General features: G+C 32.1%; 2 protein-coding genes across 2 annotated transcripts; both read left to right on the top strand.

Moving 5' to 3' along the window:
* The first annotated feature begins 333 nt into the window (after positions 1 to 333).
* On the top strand, positions 334 to 12,494 carry LOC148601964 (sialin-like). Its single transcript, XM_088555271.1, has 10 exons — positions 334 to 671; positions 1,300 to 1,536; positions 2,175 to 2,262; positions 2,717 to 2,812; positions 7,337 to 7,464; positions 7,731 to 7,880; positions 8,331 to 8,463; positions 9,461 to 9,611; positions 11,110 to 11,200; positions 12,005 to 12,494. Exons 1-10 carry the CDS (start codon positions 345 to 347, stop codon positions 12,218 to 12,220), a joined length of 1,617 nt encoding a protein of 538 aa, XP_088411397.1. The 5' UTR covers positions 334 to 344; the 3' UTR covers positions 12,221 to 12,494.
* A 3,133-nt stretch (positions 12,495 to 15,627) lies between these two features.
* LOC148601963 (atrial natriuretic peptide-converting enzyme-like) lies at positions 15,628 to 21,538 on the top strand. The gene is made up of 3 exons (XM_088555272.1): positions 15,628 to 15,817; positions 19,179 to 19,415; positions 20,631 to 21,538. The coding sequence occupies exons 1-3, from the start codon at positions 15,718 to 15,720 to the stop codon at positions 20,741 to 20,743; spliced, it is 450 nt and encodes a 149-aa protein (XP_088411398.1). The 5' UTR covers positions 15,628 to 15,717; the 3' UTR covers positions 20,744 to 21,538.
* Positions 21,539 to 22,819: the final 1,281 nt, after the last annotated feature.

Below are 22,819 nucleotides of genomic sequence, written 5' to 3'. Positions count from 1 at the left end.
TGAAACAGTTGTCAATTAAAGAATTCCTGTCGAATAAGTTTTTAGTCATTACTTGTTTCGCTTTTAATAGAATTTATGTTTTAATTGGGAACTGTGACTTTTTTTATTCGAATGATTTAAGGACAAAATCGCTTTTTGAATAAAAAATTATCTATGTATCATTTTATGGGGTTATACGTAAATATTATTGTGGCCCAGTTTAATGTCTTGTGACATTCCGTTACTTTTTGTCTTAATTATTTTATATTTTCGTTTATTTTTGAAATGCTGAATATTTTTGCCTGACTGCAGCAACTGGTTTCTAATTTCTTGCAGATGATGACGATCATGTTACTGACACCAAAATGGACATGTTTTCATGCGGAAATTTACCAACATATGATGAGTGCATATTACAAATAAACAATATAAAGACTGACTCCATATACCAGAAGAGAACTGTATCAAATGGAAACATGACAGTACCCAACGTTAATGCACTGTCAGCAGCTCCAAAGCACTATAACTGCAGCATTGCAAAATATCTGTCTTGTCGATGGAAAGTAGCATACTTAGCTCTTACAGGGCTTATCTTACAAGTTGCTCATAGGAATTGTATAAGTGTTGCATTAGTGTGTATGACGAGAAGTTTATTTAGCAATGACAGCATTAACGGAAATGTTACAGTCGGGGTAAAGTAAACTATTAAACATATATTGCATCTTGCGTATTTCTATTTTCAAACCGGTGTTAGTGAAGGATGCCCAGTTACTCGTTCTATTTAACAATGCATTTTAGTCGGTGTAAGCGAATATAAAAATTGTAGGTTACTTCCTATCTTAATTCGTAATTTTTTAATACGTTTTCTTAAAGTAAATAACAAAAAATTTGTAATTTCTATTTCATTACCTTTATTGTTCAATATATGGTGATTATTTTGTGCATGTCAGTTCAAATTTACATTTATTATTCGTGATAACAGCATTTTTATAAAGATTTTTTGGGGTATATTGGGTTAAGGTAACATTTTGCAATTACAAGGAGTAAAATAATATGAATTTACTAAGTGTAATGAAAAATGATAAATTACGCTCAGCAAGTGTGACCTTCAGTAACTTAGCTTTTATGCACTCGAGTTAAACCATATAGAAAGACATGTACGTTTTGTCGCAATTTATCACATTTTCATTAAAATAATTTCGGTAAACAATTAATAATATGGCTTTCCTGGTACAATATTTCTCATTTGATAGTTAATGGTTCGGTAGATTTAGGTCTATGTTGATAAACAAAAAGATAAGAATGAAATTTCATTTTTAGCTATACAAAGGATACAACTGGTCACCTCACGTCGAGGGAATGATCCTTTCAGCTTACTTTTATGGACAGATCATATCTCCTTTAATATCAGGCGTGTTATGCAAATATTATAGCGTCAAGAAATTAATGGTTGCTTATGTGTTAGCGTCATCCTGCCTACTCATCATCATACCTTGGGTGTCACAGTATGGGGCATGGACACTGATTGTTGTTCGTGGTGCTCAGGGATTTTTTGGGGTATGTATCACATAAATAAACACACGTAATTGTTCATGAAATATTTTGCACTTAAAACTTTTATTTATATTACATAATATATAAAGCATGTACATTTTCTTCAAGCTATATAAAATATATATGTAGTTAGTTGATATTTCAATTAGAACAATCCGGAATAGCTTATCTTACCTAACGATGGGTCGTAAGCATTTTCATAATACAAGTTTAACATTGTCCGAACTGGAAAACACGGTGTAAAACACCCGGAAGTACATCAAACTAGTTTTTGACATGCAAGATGTTAATTAAAACGAAGGAAGTTATTCATTTGTTATATGTTATATACATGTATCCTAATATAATTCTTGTATTAGCATATGGACTTTCACATATTGGAAACCTGTTGTCTTATGGCCTTAAAATACAATAAGTATTTCCGGTAACCAAATTAGCTACGTATTAATGTGTACAAGAAGTTTTCCATTAATAAGGTGATGTGATGTTTATTGTAGAGAGATGTTATTTACATTCCAAAACCTCTTGTTGGTGTGATGAATTTCCTAATTAATTTAAATGAACTGTTTTAATTGAGATCAATTCAATTGAAAATCGAAATTTGGATATTAAATCGTCTACTTTTACCACATTTCATTTAGTCCGGATGTCTACCCATGTATACTCATTTATGGTCACATTGGGCTCCAAGACAGGAGAGAAGTCAACTTATTGCATTCACATTTTCAGGTAATAGATGTTATAGACAAACCATACGTCACAACTTCTATATTGCCTAGCATACGCTACAACTTCTATGTCGCCTAGCATACGCTACAACTTCTATGTCGCCTAGGCATCTGATATTTTGATTATTTTCCCTTTTGTTCTATAAACACTACGGTATTCATTTCATGTCAAAAAGTGAAAAAGTAATCAAAGGAACCAAGATTCGAGTGGTAATTCAAAAATATATATTCCATGGATAAGACTGGACAAGGAATATAGACACACAACAACAAAGAGAATGAAATTAACAAGTTAATACTTACAACAAAAACAAGAGTAAATTGAGAGCATGAACAAAATGCACCGGTAGGGTAAGTCTGTTTTTGTCTAGAGACATTCGCCATATTGCTGATTGAGTGTCCAAGCTGTAAAACATAAAATTGTCAATTACAGCAGAACTATACTGTACTTGTAGGTTTAGATATTGGTGTTATAGTCGCTTTTTCCGTGTCTGGCTGGCTGTGTACTCTGAATGAAGGCCGTGGATGGCCGGTTATATTTTATTCCTTTGGTAAGTCATTTTACAGTATTATTTATATTATTACAAGGAAAAAAACGGTAAGGCACCGAACATTTCTCTTCTCGAGGAAGGATGTTCTGGAATATTGATTGAGTTTTTTGCTGGCATGAAAATAATATTCTTTTTCATAAGCAGCCAGAGATAAACAAAATTATATAAAAACTACATTGTTAAGTAATGGAGGAAATTTCAATGTGCAACTATAGTGTGCAGTAGTTATGACAGGTAAATTAAATCTTGATCCAACAATTTGTATTCATAAATCAAATACACGGTTAGTTGATAGGGATTTATAAGTAAACCATAGCTTGGAGTTGAAAACTGTTTTAGTTTAAGAACTTATTCTGCAAAAGGCAGTAAAATTCAAATTAGCTTATCAAACATATTTATCTTCAATGCAATAAAGTTAGTAACTGGTCAGTCAATTAAAAAGCCGCGACCACAAGGGTTGGAATAAATGAATTGTAATCATTGTAATATTATAATTTTAGTTGGGGGTAGCTAACGGACGTTTTAAAAGTCTACGTTACATAAACAGGAATTTACTTGATATAAAACTCATTAACTAATCTAGTTTGTAATTTTCGAAAGATTTTGAAGAATTCCAAAAGTTCTCCTAATGAAAACGTCACGCATTTTGGGCGTAATCAGACGTCACCCAGATGCACGCGATATCATACCCTTACGAACGAAGTTATAAAATATAACCTGGTATGTCAAAGAGAACGTAACAATAAGAATAATTATAATAATGATTGTTCCAAAAGAGGTTCATTTTTTCACGTATGTACGACAATAAATGAAAACTGCTGCTCTGATGTGTTTACATTTCCTGTATTTTCGGTTAATATTTTTATAATCTAGAGAGAAAATTAGCAAACTCCAAAATGAGATATGGTCTGTTGAACATTGGGTTTTGTAAATTGATGGCAATTATTTTTATCATCATTCAACTACCAAAACAGTATGTGTTATGTAATTGCAATTAAAACCTGTTTAAAGATTAGTTCAAATCTAAGTTATGATGTATCACATTACATAATGTGTACTTTATTTAGTAGTTCTTAGTTTATTTCTTATATAGCTGACACGGCAGTTGTTATCTTTCTTTATGCACCATATACGACTTTAACAATTCAATTCTGCTCAGAAAATAATATATACTGGGCCCAACTGGCGTAAGTTCGGTGAAATTGCAACGGCAGATGAGTGGACAGAAACTGGAGTACCAGTCTTTGTAAGAATCACACAAATTCTGTAAAATGTGATACACCAAAATAAGGCTACATATTTTTATTTATTGTAATTGGGTTGTTTTATAGGTCTATATGACGAAATGTATAGTTATTCATTCCAATCTGTCTGTTCTTAGAATATAATCCACATTGAAAATCCAACGGTTTCTATTGTTTTTAATGTCATTTATAGAGTTATATCCCTTAATTTTGAAATATACTATGTATTCTATATATTTTTCATCTTCTAAGAACAAAGGTCGTATGAAACACCACATGTCAATGTCCGTTTACTTACACCTTTTAAACAAAATATCAAAAATAAAAATATGTAGGCTTTCCAACCACGAATTACATTTTGCATGATTCTTACCTGGAGTGTTACTTAAACTGATATCTTTAAAGAATTTTTATAATAGTTCATATATTGTTTTATGTCCACTTCAGAGAGTCCTTCTCTCCTTCAAATCCAACATTCCATTATTTATCTAATATTAAAGCAGAAACACGTTTCCGCCAAATTCGACGTTAATTGCAAATGTGAAAGTTACAATGTTGACTCAGATCTTGTTAATTCTTAAAACAAGTACTTCTTCTTAGAATACAATAATTGCGGTCTTTTCCGGGCAAAGTAATAACAAAGTAGTATTAGGTATTGGCATATAACAAAAACAGTATAACATGTAAGTGACAGATGATTAAATGAATAAAATACTTTACAAAAAAGACAATCTTAGAGTAAAATACTTGTTATGCTACGTTTTGTTTGTCGTATCTTCATTTTTACATGTTATATAGCTTTTTCGATTTGCTGTATTTTGTTTGTGTAAATTGCCTTTGTTTCATTTTTTCACGTTTTGGCTCTGTATTTGTACTTTTTTTTCGGCAATTTTAATTCATCCTTTGTGTTCAAAAGAGTAAACCTTTGGTAATAAGAACAAAGACCATACATATCAATAATAGGACAATTAATCATTCTCTGATTGTAAAGATACATTATCTTTCCAATATTCACTGATAGTCCTTGAGGTCTCAAAAATGCATCAACAAAACACTTTGCCCGATGACAAGGGTTAGACGGTGCAATTTCAAAGTTTATTTTAAAAAAGACTTGTATAACAAACTGATTGATTGGATAATGAAGTGCTTAAACTGTTTACATTTGACTTATATTTTTCAATGTATTTGAGAAGGTACAAATGTCACAGCTGATATTCATCTTTTTCCTCAATGTTTGTGAACTGTAAAATATATACGTTTAAGCAGACACTGTCTATGGTAAGGTGATTCATGGTGTAGAAAACCCCATGGATTGGATGATGCATGTATATATATTGTATTGTATCTTTTTACGTTTTCTCTACATTGATATTGTATTCAGTTCGGTCTTATCATGGTTGTATCAAAGAATAACCTAGCATTGCTCTTATTGCGCAAAGTGGATTACTCCGCGCACCATCCTAATCTGACCACCCTTCTCCAAATGCCCATTTACCTTTTTGTGCACAATCTCTTCGTTCTCCAGTCAAACAAAAACATTCCATCCCATATCAACAGTTTACTTCGATTTTTGACTTGGATCATTTGCTGACACAAGGGATAATCGGACAGGTTTACTTTGCCGATATATTAAAGTGCAATCTATGAGTTCTACGACATTGTCAATACCTATTATTCATTATGGGGCGTTTGTGTCTGGTATAACCAACGTCTGTAATCTGCCATAGATATTTCTCTTCTATATCAGACTTCAGATAATATGATATCAGGATGTGGAAGGTCTCACACAAAAAAAAATACTACCGAAGCACTTGAGTTCACCGTTTTTAATGGGGTTCTTGTTTCTTTTGTGTTTTAGTCATTTTAAATTTAGTTTTTTCTCTTTGATTAACACATTCCCATTTCTTATCTAACTCATCGGCACCCCAGTCGTAATTCTCTATTGTTCCATTTCTAACTCAAACTACATGGAGAGTTTACCGAAATGATGAATTGTAATACAAAATGAAACAGATTTGAGGACTACTCCGTGATAAATGAAATTGGAACAATCTGGTACTTGCTTGTAATTCATCAAGCAAAAAATAAAAAAATAATAATAATTCTTTATGGACAGCCCTAACATATTAAAAAAAGACAAGTCATTAGCTATATCATTTGGTTTTTTTTTTTTGGTTTTTTTTTTTTGTTTTTGTTTTGTTTTTTTTTTTTTTTGGTTGGCTTGGACACAAATTCGTTAATAATTCGAGATCTTGTCTTAACAGACTCGAGTGCATGAAGTGATAACCTTGACTTTTTAATCATTATACAAGGAAATATAAGACTTCAATAATATACTGGTAACTCCGAGAACTGGAGACATATATGGATTTTGTAAGCAACATTAATTATTTGCTCCTAAAAAGCTTAATTTCAATAATGTCATTTACTTTTCCGTGATTGAAAGTTCGAAACATAAAATTCGCAAAAAAACATACTTATTCTTTCAAAGATGGAATAATAGTATATCTTATTTCTTACCATTTAGAGGACTATTTATGGACAAAAACAATGTTCAAAATGTTTTATTTAGTATCAATCCTATCTAATATATGAAAACAATATAAATAATAGGGATGTACGATATGCTTAAATGAACATTTTTAAACTCTGGCAAGTTTGAAGGGGATTTCAGCATTGCTAGTATGATTCTTTTCATAGTGTAGATTTTGTCAAGATACATGTTTCTTTATATTTACATGAAAACAATCAAAGTTCCGTACAGCTAATTCCAGGAAAGCTACGAAAGTTATAACAATTTCTTTGTAACCTAATTCTTTTTTCAGCGAAATGTAATATTTAATTTTCGAAACGTACCATACAGGATTCGCCACCAAAATAAAAGTAAATGATTCTGATATAGGCTCGCATATGATTTTTTTTCTAATAAAAAAGCACAATGCACTACACATCTATCACAACAAAATATATTAAAAGTTATACATAAATATATAGGATTTTTTTTTCAAACAGTTATTTCAAAATGTAGAGTTGTAAAAATGATGGACGATTGCCATAAATCATTTTCCGTTCCTAGAGTACCGTGCAAGGCGGTGATTCATAATCGCGACATTTCTTCCGCGTACAAAAGAACAAAGAAAACAAAGTAATTAAATTATAAAGGAAATCTAGCTCTTAGATGCAAGTTTAAAGTAATCAATTAAGGAGTGAAAATTTTGATTATGAAGAACTGATGATTTAAAACAATATATTAATTTTGCCATATAATATATGTTTTCAGGCGCTTTATCATTGCTGTGGTGTGCAGTGTGGCTCTTCTTTATAACAGACAATCCTGACGACCATATGTACATATCTGAACAAGAAAAGAAGTACATTGCCAGCAACCGAGCCAACAATGTAGAGAAAGTAAGATCGATCAAAAAGAACTTTTCAACTTCATTTTTTACATCTGAAACATTACACAATGAAATGCCATAAAACATTATATTGAAACGTTAAATCGATCAATAAGAACTTGTCAACTTAAGTTACTTCATTTTATGTATGTTGGTTTCAATATTACACAAGTGTGCATTTGAATCTGAGGTAAATGTCGTTTTACTATATAAATAAATGCTTAACGTTTAATGTCAACCAAAGATGGATGACTTTGTTTTCACTCTGAAATTCAGGTTTCTTCCACTCCATGGTCTAAAATTTTGTCTACACCAGCAGTGTATGCAATGATGATTGGTATCACATCTGTTGCCTTGGGTATTACCGTTGTATTTTCCTTTCTACCAAAATACATGAACGATGTTCTGAAATACGACATAAAAGAGGTAATTAACAGACATTTTGATCTCAGTCTTCTATTAATATTTAAATGGATTTTTATCGGAAATAGTTAACAGAAGTGACACCTCGAGAGGAGGTTAGCGCGCTTTAAAACCCGGTTTAATATGTAATGTCCATGGAAACGTCTGTATCAAGTCAGAACCATTGTAATTGTCTACGAATAGGTGTTCAAATACATGTGTTGACGTATTTCAGAATGACAAGTGCAACTTTTCACTCTTACAAACATTGTGTATTATAGATAGTCTTGAATATTCCTGTCGGTTTAGACATCAACGATATAAAAGAGTATAGCGGTGTATTATCAATAAAGTCAATTGTAATTTGAGTACAAATAATTCGTCTCTCATAGACAAAGCCGTAAATCATGTTGTTAAAGTATAAAATGAAACTTGCGAAAATATTTGAATAAAACGCATGTATATTTGTTACAGAATGGGTTTATGTCCTCCCTTCCATTCCTTGGCAGAGCATTCTCCATCATAATTATAGGGAAAATTTCCGACTTTCTCCTAAATAAAAAGATATTCTATACTACCACCATGAGAAAAATCAACCAATGTGGAGGTATGGATAGGTGGATTTTCTTACATTATAAACTCATAAATTAGACTTTAATATTACCTCTGTTTAGATTGTTGTTCGGTTTAAGTGCATTTTAACTGATGTAAGAGATATTAAAGTAGGTAGACCTACGGTAAGGGACACAACTCTTAAAAATCATTGAAACGTTTGTTATTTAGGCTTTTTAATCAATCTCATGTAAGTATCAAAGTAACTTCGATTGATTTCATTCTGTTTCAAATGAAGGCTTGCAAGATTTTGGTGAAATTGAATATGATACAAACATATCACTGATTTCAAGAGTTATGCCCCTTACCCTAGGTCTACCTCCTTAAATATCTTTTAAAAATTAAGTGTCTGGTTTAGACAGATTTTCGGATTATTCAGTTCTTGGTTTCAACAGATGTAAATGTACAGGCTTCTTACAATTTTTATGATACAATATATACTAAAAATTCTTAATTGCTTTACATTGCATAAGAGGCTGTAAAAATCGGGCAGATCCTATGATACTGGTGACACATGGTGAATTTTATCCCACTGAATTTGTCGTTTCAATGTAATATTTATATCCTATGAATGTCCAATTGTATAAAGATATTTAAAATTTATGGTTGATGCTTAGAGAATGACTTGAAAATTTCCTAACAAAGCAACCAAATTTTGCACAAAATAAAGAGTTATCTCCCTTGTTCAATGAATTTCATTTCTTTCTTTGTACTTTATTTCTTTTTAACCATTGAATCAAAACCTACCATTCGACTTAGAGAAAGGATACTTTTTTATATGAAATGGATAAAATTCTTTTGAAAACAAAATTTTTCATGTGACACCAACTGCCTGGATTTTGTATGGACACCCTCTTAATCCATGGAGTGAAGCATGCTAAACTTTTAGTTCACCCATGTTCCCATATATTAAAACCGTTAACGTTTGACTTGTTTCTATCTAATTACCCATTAATTTGCTCTGAAATTCAAACTTGTCTTTTTTATTAAAGCTGGTGTGCTAGGAGCTGCTTTAATCATTCCAGTCGGTTTTCTGTCAGAAGGTGACAGCTATGTTGCTGTTTTACTGATAACTTTATCAGCTGCCGCACTGGGAGGTACCATGTCAGGATCGTATGCAAACATATTAGAAATCTTTCCAAGGTACTTTGATATGAGAATTATTCGGTAGTTTAAGCAAAATACCATTGATATGTACTTTCTGATAATGCTTGGATCGGCAAACTGACTTGATACATGAACTGATCGGGTCAGTTTGCAATAAGCATGCGCCAACAACCCGTGTAGAGATCCCCTTTTTGGGAGGCCAATGGCATTGCGTTTTAGTATGACGTTGCATCGACCGGCAACTTTGCCCTGTAGCTGTTCTTGAAAACAATATTATGTAAACACATACAAAAGATAATAGGAATATGTAAAACAATATCACAAATCTCTTTAATATTTTCCTGAAATGGTACAATAAATCAATGCGGTATACTTTTCTAAATGAAGATTTGCTGCGTTTATACATGTACATGCAAATCGTCTGCTCACTACTGAAGAAAGATAAAATCATGAAGCTTTTACGAGTTACGTATGTAGCTGATGTTTATCTTGTCTTGTAAACTATTGACTATAAATTACTATTTTAAAATAAAACATAACACTTGGATGATAACCAGATAATTGACAAAGTTAATCGTCCTTTGGATTTTGAGCAATTCTTATTACACAGAGTGACTTTATTTTCAAGAGAAGCGACAAAATCGTAACTAAAAATTTTAGAATTTATATAATCCTGATAATAATGCACAGCAGATGTTAGCCAGTTAATTTTGTGGCATGCCTACCTTCCCTTGTTACATTGCTCCATCAACTGATGCACGTGTTAAATTTTGACTGGACCGTATCACAAATCATGACGATCAGTGGTCATACGATAATATAGTCCCCATTTAAATAATATTTTGGGGCAATATCTGTAATATATAACAGACAATGATCGAGTATCATTTTTTTTTATGAATATGTTTTAGATGGTGACTTCATCATGGTTAATATCTTTGTTCGTCCTTGTTGCATTGGCTCACTTGATATCACCGGTGATAAAGTCACTATCAAAAACAAATGCCATTTATTCCTATAGAAATGATTTGATTTAAGGAATTTTACTAATATCTGAATTTATCATCTTGTATAAATTCCCTATAATTCAATATTTTGGCAAAAACAATCAAAAATTGTCATATATAAATTATTCCTGGTTATTCGTTACTACTGAATTGTTAGTTTAAAATTTGTTATTGAAAATATAAAACATCTTGTACGTGCAAGAAAATAAATAGATTAGGTTACAATTTGTTTTAGCTTTCAGAGACCATCTCTCTAGGAACTCGTCAATTTTCTTTATCTCTAGAAGAGCAAAATTCCGTATATCACGTATGTCGCTTTTTAGTGACGTCTATCATCAATAATGCAGCTTTAAGATATGATAAGAATTACGAGGTAACATAAGGAAACCGATCTACGATGGATAAGCCATGTCTTAGTGCTGTATATTGACAACAAATTTAACGACAGAATTGAATCCCAAATATTATTTTAAATATAGTTGTATTACTAATATGCGTACACTGCATAACACATCTTTTTTTTTCAGACATGCGTCTTCCATTTCCGGTCTTGCATTTGGATTAAACGGGATTGGCCAAACAGTTGCTCCTATTGTTATTGGTCAAATGATCAAAACAGTGAGTTAATTCTGAAAGTAAACCCCAAGTTGTTGAACCAATACATTTTTGTCCAGTTTTCAGAATAAGGAGTTTATTTATCGTCTTCTGAAAGTAGACCTCAAATTGTTGAACCAATACATTTTTTGTCCAGTTTTCAGAATAAGGAGTTTATTTATCGTCTTCTGAAAGTAGACCTCAAACTGTTGAACCAATACATTTTTGTCCCGTTTTCAGAATACTGAGTTATATATAGTCATATGTAATTTGTAAAAATCTATACATATATTCATCTCCCACTTAGATCATCCAAACCAAGATCGATAACTCTTGCAAAGTGTCAACTTGATACTCACACTCTGTACTTTTTTATTTCAAAATTGCAACAGCTAAACGAAAAGCTTAGGCAGGTTTTGTAGTATGTAGACGTTGTAGTAATTTGTTGTGTTGTTGACATGCATGAAACATCTGCCTGATTTGTATAAAGGCTGCTACTTAAATCGAAAAAACAATAACATATACAGCTAGACCAGTTTGATACTTTGGGTCGAATACTAAGTACTTTTTTCAGAATCATTGTGGTACGGATGAGAGCATTAGTTTCGTTTTCCCCAATAACTGGGACTTGCTTCCCAGATTTCAAACTAACAATCAGATACAATCATAGTTGATTGGATAGGCGATGACATTGTATTGCAAAACATAACTGCACAATTTTTAACAAGCTCTGCAAAATTTAGAAATACTTTAAAGTTTGCTTTCTTTTATCCAAGAAATATGGCTTTGAAATATATTTACGTTAAAACTTATTAATATTATTAACAGGGCAACCCAAAAGAATGGCTGAAAGTATATGTGTCCATTGGAGCTGTCTACCTCTTTGGAGCCCTAACTTATTTTTTGTATGGTAGTTCTAAATCATTAGATGTAAAAGAGGATTCTGAAGTTAGTCTCGAAGTAAAACTTATAGACTTCAAAACAAAAAGCATAAACAAAGAAATTGTGTACATTATATCTGAATCAACTAACCAGCAGCTATAACAGATACCATCGTGGCCAAATATTGAGTAAATACGAACCTCAATATTATTAAAACTGTTATAAAAGCCACCGGATAATATGGCATTGTTATGAGAAAAGTGTTTTTAACACAACTTATAATAGGGATGCTTGTATAGTATGTAAGTATTTACGGACTGTAATTTCATCTGACCAGGAAAGAAATAAGTGAACACGCATATGATAATTTGAGAATAGACGACTATCACTGTACTTTTTCCTAACTGTGTATAATTTATTTTATTAAAGTCTCATAATTAAATTTTTACTTATTACTGAAATAAATATCAAAAGTAACCTTGGAAAAGGGATAAATTCATCTGTGACGGAAACAACTTGAATGTGTATCTGATAACATTTAAATTTCAATCATTTTTTTCAAGGGTAGCAAAAGGGAGATAACTGCAAAGATTTTACTCAAAAAAGAGGTCCTTAAAATTTATAGAAAGCTATTGAAACAATGTTATGGTATCAACAAGCTTAAAGTCATCAGTTCAAAAGTTGTCATCAAGAACCCTTTGATCGTTAGGGTTTGGCTATATTAACCAAGGAGAACAGATTTGTTCTTTGTGCACTTTATTTCGGATTTCCATCATTTGAATAAGTTTGTGATTGTTTTTGAAAAGATTAGAATGCTTACCCTACTGATGCAACTGGTCCATTTTCCAATTTTAGTAGCTTAATTATTCTTTAGTGGCTGTGTGTATTCTTTATGCTATTTTGTGAGATTTATTGTGGTTTGCCCTTTTCTTTATCTTTTCTTGGTCCACGTATATGAATAAACTGTTCCTTGTGCTAATCATCTTCCCTTTATTGTTGTTGGACTGTCCATTTAGAAACTAGGCAGTTTCTATTATATCAATGGCACATGGTAAATTTTATCTCTAGGAACTTTTTGTTCCAATGTAATATTCATATCACATATATGTCCAATCGTGCAAAGATTTTATTTAAAATCGACATTGGATAGCTTAGAAAACGATTTTACAGTTTCCTAAAAAATGCAAACAAATTTGGCACAAAATGACAGAGTTATCTCCCTTTCTATGAATGTATATTTCTTTAACCGTTGCAGTTTATCATAAATCAACATTCAACTTTGACAAAGGGTATTTGCAATAGAAATAGATGATTTTTAAAAAAATGTTTTTCTTGTGCCACACACTGCCTGGGTTTTGCCTGGACGCCCTCTTCAAATGATGTAAGTGCCTCGATGGTTTGGTGATAGTTTGATCGCTGCGAGATGGAAGGTTGTCGGTATGATAACCTACCGAATAATACTAAAGGTGTCTTTTTTGCCTGCTAAGTATGTGGCTATATGATTGTCGACTAATTGAATCGGGTTCAGAATGATATGTAAGAAAGGCATGATATGCCTACCTGCATATTTAGAATCTTGCAAATATGTTGCACCAGTATGAAGAAGGGATCTGTTTGATTTATTTAACCTCTCTTCTATGTAAAGTCATGCATGAAATGTTTATCATAATACATACAACTACCACATGATCTATATTGATCAGCTAACAACCGAGCATCGCACTTGTACATTTTTCTTTCGTTTGTAAAAGTTATTAAAAAAGGGACGATAGCTAAAAGGGGCGAGATCAATATAGATAGATGTTTAGATAACAATTGTCCATTTTGTTTCTAATAAAATAAATTAGCGTACTGGATCTAAATACAGTAAATAATTCTTAATATTTTTTCTTTGTTTATGAATTGCATGTTTTGATTTTAAATAAATTTAAAGGCAACGTTCACTTTGAATTATCTTCCCGGACCCGTTTCTGATAAATATTCCGGTTTGACTGATCGTCTATCGTCAGCCTCGCATGCAATGCTGGGTATTATATCTTTTCATTCAAGAAGATAATTCTAGTGCTGAATATATATGAAAAATGGGGTGTCACTGAGAACTTCAATTTACGTTTGACTTATGAATCAGAATCGAAAAAATGAATTTAACAATGTATGGTGCCATGTTATAGTCCTACGTCTTTGGTACTCAATTCGCAGATCAGTAGCTGCAATGCATGGTACTATCTATAAATTTCGTGTTAATTCTATTGTGGATTGCAAAATTGGGGAAAATTTAAGGTTGCCAGCCAATTTCAAAATTTAGCCGTTATCTGCCCAACTGCTTCGAGACGAAAATAAAAATTATCTAAATTAAAATAAATTATCAATTAAATACTCATCTATTTTCACTTATAACATATTTGCTTCTGTATTGCAGCATTTTTTAACACTTGTCTGTCAATTGTAGGCCGACACCTGTGTCAAAGATCGCCGAACTGTGCAAAGGTAAAAGAAGGTGCCCATGCACGATAGCTCAAAATTAATTTAGCCTTCCATGCCCCTTTATACACGATGTACGCTGCAAATTAATTGATTACATTTCTGCAATGTAATGGTATTCTGCTGAACGGCAGTTCGAATTGTGCACAAAATTGTTCTGGATTCAAGACGTGGCATCCATGTTCTACAAAATTAAATAAATGACATTTAAAAAACTTGATCCCATGTCATTCACCATACGATTATTCCATTCTTATGCATTAAGCAGTACATTTAGCATCACTAAAAGTGTTTCTAAAAAGTAGAGGGTGTATACCCTACAGATGTACGTGATCCCAGGTTGCTCATTGGCTTTGTTCCTTTATACTGTAACGATAGAGCATGATTTGACTCCCAAACTGGCTATTTAAATCTCACTACCTACTTCAACGCAGGTAGGCCGTCCTGCAACATTTCCCCCACCTTAAGAGTCTTCGTACCACGAACGACTCTATCACTAGCTCATTAGCTATCCAAACCCCTTTGTCTTTTTAGTTGGGCGCCAAATGTAACGGTAGAGCATGATTTGACTCCCAAAATTATACTCCGCCACCGAGGATCGAACCCTAGACCGCTCGGTGACAAGCCAGCGACAAACCGATTCGGCTAAAGAATTAATCCTTTAGCCAAGTCAATTAACTGGCTATTTAAATCTCATTATCTACTACAGAATACATTCAGTTATGATTATCTTGTGTTCTTGTGTCCTTGTCTGGTCATTATCACTGGATAATGTTCTTTTTTATTACCGTTCGGATCCTGGTCTCTTCGAGTTTCATATCAAAAGAAAAAGGTAATGTATTGTTTATGTATATTTTTTTTAAAGATTAAATAAGGATTCTTCAGTTCAGTTTGAGTATTTTTAAATTCATTGCAAAGAATGGTGACTCAATAGTGCCATAAATAATCTTATTTAGCGTCATTACATTCCCCACATTTTTCAACCAACCTTATATTACATGAAGACAATCGTTAAATAATGTTTCATGTTTAACCTTATTAAACTTTGATGTTTGGATGATTTATGTGTACAAGATCCAGTCATTGACGTTGTAACAGTACACTTTATGCCCAAGGCTATGGTCCTCGTTTAATACATTGGGCTATTTAACAAACTGTACCATTTATATATTTGTTATATGGATAAAATGGTTGTGATTTCAAATATATCATCATGCATCGTTCTGTTTTCTTTCTATTTGCTTAGTATGGCATATTCAATGGCATCCAATAATGGAGGTAGGTTGTCTTTCTGGTTGTGTATTATATTAGGCAGCATTTTCTAAACATCGGCATTCATACATGTCAAAAACACATCAAAGTGATTACTATGTCTAATTCAGAAACAGATATATATCACAAAAATGACTTATTTTGGTTGTATTATTGACATACAATTGTATATACTGTGAATGAAAGTTTGCAAGAATTATAATTCTTGATTGGTTTTATTTACATGTGAGTTGAAGATGAATGTTTATCCCAAAATATAGATATGTATACAGAAAGGACTAAAGTTACATACGTTTACCTACGAACATTGTTTGATAGGTTATTGCACAACGAATAGCCTCTACCAGACACTTCATATATTGCAAATAATGTAAATAAACCTCTGTTTAGGGATATGCTCAGTCCACACTAAACTTCTTACAATTAGGCTTCTGGAACACGGTTATGCTGCTACAATTTTAAGTTCATCGCTGCAGAAGTTTTATGGTCGTCCTCATTAATCGTTACGGTGTATCCATTTGCACCTTGCATGAAAACTTATTTGCCAAAAGAATCATAGTTTTCCTTTCCTCTTTCGTCTACCCTGGACTTGACTTTTTATGAGCAACTCGGCGGGTGTTTTTAGAAAATCAGGGGACGCTTATCCCACCTAGGCCATGCTCCCTGTTTTTGTTGAGTCCGAGTTGCACATTTACATTTGTTACAATATATGTATTTTTATTGTTTGTGTCTGTTTTCTATGTCTGGTTTTTGTCCCTGGATTACATTCTTTTGATGTCCGCTAGACTATTGGCTTCCTTGATCACTCTTACTTTTAATTATTCTATTTTTTTGTATTTTTATTTTATTTGTTTTTATGTTCTTTGTTGTGTTTATCAATCGCCCCTGTCTAAGTGTTATCCTTGGATAATATTCTCTTTATTGCTGTTCGGAAAGTGGTCCTCTTGTTTTCCGTGTCATAAAAGATTGGTAAAACAGTATTCGCTGAAAAAAAAGCTCTGACACCCGAAACATTTTGCAATGGAACCAGGTAAAACAAGAACCATAATTATATGTAACATTTTATAGGTTACATAGTTCATCTTCAGCACAAATTTAAAGATTATCTTTACTGCCAAGGTCATTTTTTCGCCTGCGTTGACAGTTTGTGTTTCTCCTCTCGTCCAATGCTATTTGATCCGACGAAGGCCAAGAGGTTGAACGTATTGAATCCATTCTTCTTTTTTGTAATGTTTAATCAATTTGTTTTTTATTATTATTATTTGTATTTTTGGTTTTTTTATTCATATATAGATTTGTTCGTTGGTTAATACATTTTAGGGGTTTTCTTTTTTTTACAAAGAACAAAACCGAAAATAAAAACGCACGTGAAAACAATCAACACAAATGAACATGAAATGAAAACTTAGAAATATTTGTTCTCAAATCACAACCTTCTTATTAAAAAGGTGTCTCGTTTTTTTTAGATAATAAATTTCAAAATGAAGGTATATAATCCTTATCCACATTGTCGTAGAAATTAAGGGTATTAAAACAATTGACAAACTGATCTAGAGTAATCAAGGGAGCCAAGGTTATAGCGGTAATCAAAAGAATGTAATCCATGGACAAAGACTTGACATGGAAAGCAGACATACACAACAAAGAACAATAAAGTAACTAAAATCATACATACAAAGTAACAAAACCAAATGAGCAACTCGGACTCCACTAAAAACTGGGAGCATGGACCAGGTGCACCAGTAGGGTAAGCGTCCTCTGCTTTTCTAGAAACACCCGCCGAGTTGCTCATAAAAAGTCAAGTCCGGGGTAGACAAACGAGGAAAGGAAAAATATGACCCGTTGAATAAATCAGTTTTCATGGTGCAGATACACCATAACGATCCACGAGTTCATGATGACGACCATAAAACTTCTGTAGTGATGACTTTAATCTTGTAGCAACATTACCCTGTTCCAGAAGCCTATTTGTTAGAGTTCTAGTGCGATACAAAAAGTCTGCGTAGTTTCGGCAAGCTCTGGCTTAACATATGAGTTGTGATATGAACACTCCATACGCAGGTGCTGAAGGGATGTTGCCACAGATGAAAGGAAAGTTGACAATTCTGAATGAAAAGTCATCACGTTTGTCGTAACGTTTGGTCAATAGTTTTCCTTTACCATTGATTTCTAAGTGTAGGTCAAGATATGAGGCTGACTTCACAGTGTCTGTAGTATCCTTTATCTCACGTTCTTCTGGGTAGATGCGATGTATCAAATCCCCGAAAGTAGGATTGTTTAAAGATAATACGTCATCTATATAGCGGAAACTGAGATTGAAGGATCTAGCCAAAGATTATTCTTTTTTTTCTGATCAGATCAGCTATAAAGTCAGCCTCTCATAAGAGTGAAGGAATAGGTCTAAGCACAATTATTAAGAACCAGGATGTGGATGAGACATGCTATGAATTCAGCACTACTTTGTCACTGCAGTTTGACCATGTTGAATCAAAAATCAAGATTGAAACAAACTTTTTCATATCATTTTGGTTAAATGAGTTCTAATGTTAATGAAGTGCACTGAAAAGGATAAATTCATGATCAGAAACATTTATTAACACTCTAATGAAAACATTCTGTACATATCCATTAATTCAGAGATCAATGGTTATTTCAAATAGAAAAAAATAACTTGCTTGAGTCAAAGTATGTTGTCAAATGGGCAGAATTTTTATTCTTCTGTTTCAAATTTTCTCCCTTTCAGCTGGCTCTTACAAAGATAAGTACTTAAAAATGCCATTTCCATAATGAAGGTTGTGATTTGATAGCCACCTGTGTGTGAATCAGAAGTAACGGATTTTGTGTTAAATGTATTGTTGAATTTAATTTGGGTTACCCCGCTTTCGTTGTTAAGTCACAATTAGTAAAATTATCAAATCAGAATATTAACAAAATAAACACGAAGACGAAACAAAATCGATTTTACAGTATACACACAATTAAATAGCTTGAAGGGACATCAAGAATCTAGCAACACTGAGAGGGCAAGACAAAGATATCTCAGACAACCAAGATTAAAGATTTCTCTAAAGAGGCTCTGCTCTATACAGATATAAATGTCCTTGTCTAAAATGTAAGAAATCAAATTGTCCCTTTGTGCAGTCAAATGTCAAAAGGTATATAGTTTGTTCTGTCCTGTTGACATATTCAGCATCGACAATTATTGTCGCTAAAACTAATTAGATACATGTATAAAATGACGATACAAGATTAAGATAAAATTCAATAAGACGTGCAAGTGCATTGTTCATCAACAAGAATTTTACAAATTTATTGTCTTGAAAAGGGATTTATGGTGAAAACAAAAGTTGTGTTTCCTACTTTGCAGGATGTCTGTCAGTTTTCAGCAAAAATTGTGAGAAGTATGGATTTAATATTACCAGTTATCCAAACTACCTTGGTCAAATGTCAGTTGAGATGGCAGACCAAACATTAGCTGCTGTTTTGGATCAAATAACTTATTGCTCCATCAAAAGATCACATGCTGAGCTAATAGCCTGTGCTATACATGTTCCACTTTGTGTGAATGGACAACGAGTTCCTCCATGCAATGAAGACTGTTTAGGTGAGTATTCCCAACAAAATGAACAAAACTGTCTTCAGTATGTGTAGTTTGTGCCTTTCTTTATTTATTTCTATTTGGAGAATTTTTTGATGTGTTTTTTATTTATTTCTAGGATTTATTTTATAAAGTAAAGTGATTCATAAAGCTTATTTTTAATTAAAATATAATGAATGTATTCAATTTCTGATTAGTTTATACGCTATAACCTAATTTGGGTCCCTTTATGCTGAAAAGTTTTAGCGATGATTAGATTTGTCATCAATATTTTTAGTTTCGTCTTAGTTTTTCTTCAATGCATTATGTTATTATTTGTACATAAATTATGTTTGCCATTACGTATATTCGTTGTTATTTTATGTAATAATGACGAATGATATATTATATTCCATTTTTATTATGTTATCAAGAAACCAAACATGCATCGATAAGACCACATTACTTTCATTGTAGAAACATATATATTCAGGAACATAATCTTAGAAATAAATCTTATTACCAACTTTGCCTGTTGGCAAGTTGTGGTGCCTTTTTGTATTGCAATATACCAGAAACAATTAACTGTAATAAAAGCGGGAGGTCGTTATAAAACCTTGTTTAATCCACCATTCCCATCATAGATGTTTGTTCCCAGTCAGGGACACTTCTGTTTCCAATTTTCCGGCTTTTTTTTTGGGGGGGGGGTGGTTTGAATGCCATTTGTTATATGAACTTTCTTTTGACTATTCCTTTTCAATATTACAAAGAGTTTGCCTATTATTTCTGTAAATTATGTTATTGTTATTTATAATACAAATGTTTTAGATCATTCATCAATGCTTAGCTGTCATAACCGTACATAATTACTTGCACGTGAACAAATATACATTGTACATAATTACTTGCACAGGAACAATTATACATTGTACATAATTACTTGCACGGGAACAAATATAAATTGTACAAAATAAATGAAGAAAAATAATTAATTTCTTTAAGGTACTTTATATTATAAGAAATGCCTTCGGAAGAATTTGTTACATTAAAACAATTAAAACAATATTATAGGAGACAGTGATCATATTGTCATTCTAATCATTTGTTCTGTATTAAACTGCTTACAAGAATGCTTGATATGTATATGTTTACATTAATTTCAGATAAAATAATTAACAACGTCTTTTGTACGTTTTATAGTCCCACAAACTTCAAAATAACATGTATTTTGTTCTTTTTCAGATGTAATAAATACATGCAAAGTACATGAACTCCCTGGATTGAAAATGGCGCCTATAATTTGTGGAATATTCCCAAACAGAGCAAGCGGAAACTGCATTGCAATTCCTACGTGAAAAGATGAACAACGTGTTAACCTATGTAATAAATGTGACCTTTCTTCCTGTTATATTGATACGCCCATGTGTCGAATTCACAAAAAGTCGCAAGAGTAGAGTTGATCGTAAGTAATGACGTCACAATCAACAATAGCAATGTGACGTCATAATTTACGAGCAATTTCACACTTACGACTGTTTTCACCGTATCCATTCTCGTTATACTCGGTAGGAAATATTTGTATATTGCCACTGAGAGAGAGGAAGAACAAAATAAAAAAAAAAACTGAAAATTAATATTGTTACTCAGTCTTATGTTCAAATGACGCCTTATTCAAACTATATACAGGTTATTGTTCAAGTAATTTAAGAAATTTAAGAACTGGGCTAGTCGCTTCCTTATGTTTTTATAGTATCACTTGTAAGAGATGTTTCGGCTGTAAAACAATATTTGACAACAGTTATAGAAACAGTTGCTCACTTTTCGGACTATTGAAAATCGTATTTATATAATAGAGACAGTTCACCTTTATGACTTTTGAGGCTATGCTTGTAAAGAAAGATTTTTTAATATTTGACTGATATCCTAGGGAAAATTTTAAAATAAAATAATACAAGCATCACATAATGGTCAGATATAGTTGCATGACACATTCATATTCCAGGGTCTGTAGGTGGTATAAAGTATCCAATCAATTCAATATCAGAATCATTTATTTTGGAATTATTCAATGAAAAAAAGAATAAATAAGACAAATTAAGTTCAAAAATATACATTTGGTCCTTGAACATTTTGTAGTAAATACACGGTCAGTTTTAACCATCTTATTTAATATGTTTGAATTATTTTTATTATTATTATTATTATTATTATTATCGTTTTTGACATTATTGTTATTTTTATTTTTATAAATATTATTATAGTTGCTGCGATTTCAACACTCTCAATTTTATATATATTGGTCATAATCACTCGATTCTGTCATTCTTTTTTTGTCGGTTTTGACGTTGTAATTTTGTTTTATTTTTGTTTTGTCTTGTTTTGTTTTTATTATTATTATAATTATTATTTTTATCATTATCATTACTATTATTATTATTATTATTATTATTATTATTATTTGTTTGTTGAACTTTGTATGGTTAAAATGATGCTTGTCTAAAAAAAATTAATTACAGACGAATACTTTTGCCATTTCCCAAGTTTAACATTTGCATTGCTATCTTTCCCCTTTTTTAACTTATCCCTTTTATCTCTAGTACTTTCTAATACGTTTCTATGATGGAACACGTTAAACATGTTATAAGAAAGAGAAATCAAAGGAACTAAGATTCTAGATAAAATGAAAAGAAAATGTAACCCAGGGACAAAGACCAGACATGGAAAACACAACATAAAACATAGATCATAAAATAACCAAAAATAATACATAAAAGTAACAAAAGAAAATGAGCAACTCGGACTCCATTAAAAACTAGGAGCCTTGACCAGGTGCACAGGTAGAGTAAGCGTTCGCTAAGAAGATACCATGATATCATTTGAATATACAATCAAAATGACTAGTTGTCCTGTTCATACTATCGTGTGTCAGTCAATTACAATTATGACACCTGTTATGCTGAAAATGACATTTTCTTGAAGAACAATGTTTTTTGTTGACGAAGTTAAAAGGGCAAATAGGTATATGCTTCTAATCCTTTTTGAAATAATATACAATTACGACCCTCTGAGGAGGTGAATATCCAAAATGGTCAACCCAAACTAGGATTACTTCCCTGAGGGCTTTAGCCCAAGGGGAATAACCTAAGTGAGGTTGTCAATTTTGGATATTCACCGAATTAGAGTGCCGTAATTGTTCTATTATACCGAACAAACAAAGGACTGACAAAAAATGCATGGTTTCAAATGTACCAGATGGCTTATCCATATGCTCTTGTATGTTTGATGGGTTATTCACCGGTGAATAATAGGATGGCATGAATTTTGGGGATTATTCAACATTACTTGCGATTAAAACAAAAAATTTCCAAATCAATCTGTGGCACGTGATTATATTTCATCCAATAGAGTTAATCCTTTATTATGTAAGGTAT

Source organism: Perna viridis, chromosome 12, assembly GCF_037379345.1.
Source record: "Perna viridis isolate PV_CMFRI_1.1 ecotype Kerala chromosome 12, ASM3737934v1, whole genome shotgun sequence".
NCBI classification, from domain to species: Eukaryota; Metazoa; Mollusca; class Bivalvia; order Mytilida; family Mytilidae; genus Perna; species Perna viridis.
Note: the sequence above shows the minus strand (reverse complement) of the source record. Positions and strands in the feature narration are given on the sequence as shown.